The sequence below is a fragment of the Centruroides vittatus genome, unplaced genomic scaffold (assembly GCF_030686945.1).
Source record: "Centruroides vittatus isolate TY-2023 unplaced genomic scaffold, ASM3068694v2 contig_1638, whole genome shotgun sequence".
Taxonomy (NCBI): Eukaryota; Metazoa; Arthropoda; class Arachnida; order Scorpiones; family Buthidae; genus Centruroides; species Centruroides vittatus.
Window position 1 is genome coordinate 24,083 of NW_027120995.1, and position 3,765 is coordinate 27,847.

The 3,765-nt window shown below is 30.5% G+C and overlaps 1 protein-coding gene across 2 annotated transcripts; it reads right to left on the reverse strand.

Moving 5' to 3' along the window:
• Window positions 1-240: 240 nt before the first annotated feature.
• On the reverse strand, window positions 241-3,620 carry LOC136968852 (complement C3-like). 2 transcript variants are annotated; one of them, XM_067262903.1, is made up of 7 exons: window positions 3,513-3,620; window positions 3,304-3,391; window positions 2,978-3,053; window positions 1,982-2,069; window positions 1,205-1,279; window positions 966-1,071; window positions 241-347 (listed from the first exon to the last, which is right to left on the reverse strand). In XM_067262903.1, exons 1-7 carry the CDS (start codon window positions 3,552-3,554, stop codon window positions 304-306), a joined length of 519 nt encoding a protein of 172 aa, XP_067119004.1. In that variant the 5' UTR covers window positions 3,555-3,620; the 3' UTR covers window positions 241-303. The 2 variants fall into 2 exon arrangements, with proteins under 2 accessions (XP_067119004.1, XP_067119003.1); XM_067262902.1 differs by having other exon boundaries at window positions 2,978-3,062.
• Window positions 3,621-3,765: the final 145 nt, after the last annotated feature.

The following is a 3,765-nucleotide window of genomic DNA, read 5'->3' on the forward strand; positions in this document are numbered from 1 at the left end:
AAAATTTCGAACAATTATTAATAATACAAGTTGGAAACGTCTGGAACCAATGGAAAAATTTGTGCTTCCATACATTCTATAAGCTTAAAAACCTCTATAAAATATGGTACAGATGATAAGAATGTGAGCGAAGTTTCAAAACAGACAGATGGTTTCATATTATATTAAGTGTAGTGGTAAGGCCGGCGCTATTGTATAAGAATAAATTGATCAAAACAAGATTCTATTGTGTAATAACATGTTTTAATGACACAATAAAACTATTTTCCATTAATATGTTTTTATTCCTTGCAATTATTAGGGCTATGCTTTAATGTCAAGACTGTAGAATACAACGCACTGTTCATCTAGAAAATACATAAACTGTGAATTAATATATAATACTTAAAATACTAAACATATAATAAATTAGAAATCAAGGAAAGTGCAGAAAATAAAGTCTACTAATTCCAAAAACAGAATTGATTAGATAGGTGGAAGCAGCGACGCAACAGAACAAAGAACTGCAAGAAAGAGGTGCCGCCCTCAATGACTTTCTATGACAGGCCAACATGTGGATGTTATACACGTGAAGATAACCACAAATTTAATTTGGCCAGTCTGTGTCAGGCTGGAACTCGTCATCAATGTTTGGTGTTTTTTCTCCTGTTGGCTACTGGCAAGAGGCCAAAAACAGAATGGAAGAATAGAAATTATGAAAAATATGAATGACTGATTGAATTTTAATTAAGACTATTTACAAAAGTTATAACATTGTCGTGTCTTTTCAAAATGCAGCCCGTGTTAATGCAACGATTATTTTCAGCCCTGCTATATTTCGTGATTTTGGCATATTCTTTATCTATAATTTGCTTACTCATTAATTGCGTATCCGATAAGTCATCACTAACTGAAAAATCTTATAAAATTGGCTAGAATTTTTCAGAAAAACAACAGTTAATAAATTGGAGAACGGAGACACTTACCATTATTATAATAATCGTATACTTTCACAACACTGGACTGCACATTTCCAACAATATAATCTCTTTTCACACGAAAGTCAATACAAACAGGAGATTTATGTGAAACCTGTAAGTTTGCATTTTTCAATTAATATTGTTCACATACAATTATAGTACTTAAAAGATATAACTATATCAACACATACTTTGTTGCAAAAATAAGAAAATAAAAATGTATTACTGCATAGATTCATACATACATGATCTAAATAAAATATTATGTTTCTGTCTTCTATCTCGTATCTATCAACTGGGCTTTTATAATCATCGATAATCTGAAAAAATGTAAAATTTATATTATTACTCTTGAAAATTATATCATCAAATTATAACTATTTCTATAGCACTAGATAGTACTTTAAGTTCTAATTTATATATAATTATTAATTCACAACGTGATTTGTATTATTCGACATAAAGCGCATACAGTTTGCTGTCTTTTCAGATCGACATATTGTACACTTGCTACATACTTAGGTGTAACATGAGATGGCGGTCTGAGTGCCTACTTTCTATCAAATAACTTTGTAATTATTTCGCTTTAATAGACCAAATAAAAGTAATCAGGCTGTTTGTTTAATATACAATTCTTAAATCCGCTTCACAAACAAATTATGAATGAATAAACTGATCGCCTGTTAGCTGATAGGTAATTTCACTTGCTTTTCATCCTCGAGACCTATTTGTAATTCCCAGTAAGATCAATTTTTCTGAAATGAATTAAACCCAGTGTGCTTTAGTTCTGATATGCAGATGTCCTCACTGTCGGCCTGAATAAATTTACAATGGGCAAGAGAATAGACATACACTAACCGTAGCAATTACTAGTCAGCTCTATATTTTCTATGAACTATGCTTTCTAATAATCTAAGCCATATATTTAGATAACACTTCGGAAATTACGTTTGATTACGATACAAATATACCCAAGAAACAATACAGCATTTCTGTGATCGCAAAGCAATGTCTTTACTTACTTTATCTAAATCTTCTATAACTGGAGTGAATCCGCTGAATATTCCAGCATCAATAATAGTCATGGTGGAATCTTCATTGGAAAGATATCTGCAGAAAGTAAAGTTTAAATTAAAAGTACATTTATTAAAATACAGTAGAGCATCGATTATCCGACCCCGATCAACCGTCACATCGGTTAACCGACCACGTTCTAGTCCGCAAATCCAGATGTTCGCTAGTGATGTGGCGCTACAATATTTGGCTATAGCTCGGCTACTTAGATATTATTTTTGTTAAATATTTGCGTGTTGCCAGTGTAGCTGGCAACACTGGCTCGACCATGAATGGGAGACCAGCATTTATTTTGTGCAAAATAAAGAAATAATTTTTAACGATACAATAGCAACGATTATTATTTTAAAAAATTTTGTTAGGCTTAAAATCGATGAAAATTCAACGCGAAGTAGCGATATACAGTACTAATATACAAATTACATGGGATATACTAATATACTATACTAATAATGTATTTTTTCATACTTTTCTGTTAATCCGTTTTTTCAGTTTTCCAACTAACCCCAGTCCCAATTGAGTCGGATTTTCGATGCTCTACTGTATTTTCAATATTTAACATTTATAACGCCGAGTTATTTTAACGTTTCTTATGTAAGCTTTTTATGTAGCTCTAAAGAATAAGCAGAATATCACCGCACCGAATTTCATAGGTGTACTGCTAGTGGCAGAAGGAAAGAATTTTCTGAAAAAAATTTTAGTTGCAAAATTACCTGTATATTCGCATTGTAGAATAAAGAATAGGAAAATAAAGAATGGGAAACCTGTATATTCGCATTGTAGGCATACTGTGTCAAAGAATTAGGCTCAATTTGCGTATAAAATAAGAAAGGTACTTATAATCTACCCGAAACAGATAATATTTATGATATATTACCGGCATGTATACATATTCTACAAGTATTCAATTATATAAATTAAATTATACAGTTTTTCATACTCACTTGCTGCATATTTCAACTTTGAGTGTAAGTTTACTGTGAAAATAACTGCTGAAGCGTTCGGGGCTTGCAGGTACTTCTGGAAGTCCTTTATATTATAATCATTTGTAATTAACAAATAAGAAAAATGATATACAGTACATAAATGCATTTACACACAAATATACGCGATGAAAAACTAAATACAGTTAATTATATAAAAAGGAAAGTAAGAGAATTAATACAGCAAAACCTGTATAATCTGAAATTGCACATTATACTGAACACATTAAATTAAATTTTAAAATGATTTTTAATATTGCAACCTTAAGAAAACTGTAACATATTACCTATTTTATTTTCATTTTCACAATAAATATTGTTTTCCTGTGTTGAGAATTGTTTCTTTACTTCAGAAACATGCACAGTAGTTTCGAACTAATAAAGATAAATAGTCAAGATTAGTCAAAATCACCTGTCATTTACAATTAGTTATTTATCTCATAATTTAAGCTTGAAATTATCTCTTTACGTCAAGTATGTGTTTAAAATGTCTTACTTTACATGTTTGCTTTTCCTTATCTGCTACATTATACCTCATTTTTACTGATAATAATCCAACTCCCTTTCCGCTCACGTTGAAATATAATATTCCACCCAATTTATTGACCTGTACAATAGAATTAAAGTTTTTAAAATATAAAACTAAGTGAAATAAGACACGAGAAGTTGCTGACAATCATGTATGTACTTTTTCGATTCTCCTTTTCCTTAAGGAAAATCGCAAAAGTACAGTACTGTACACGAAAAGA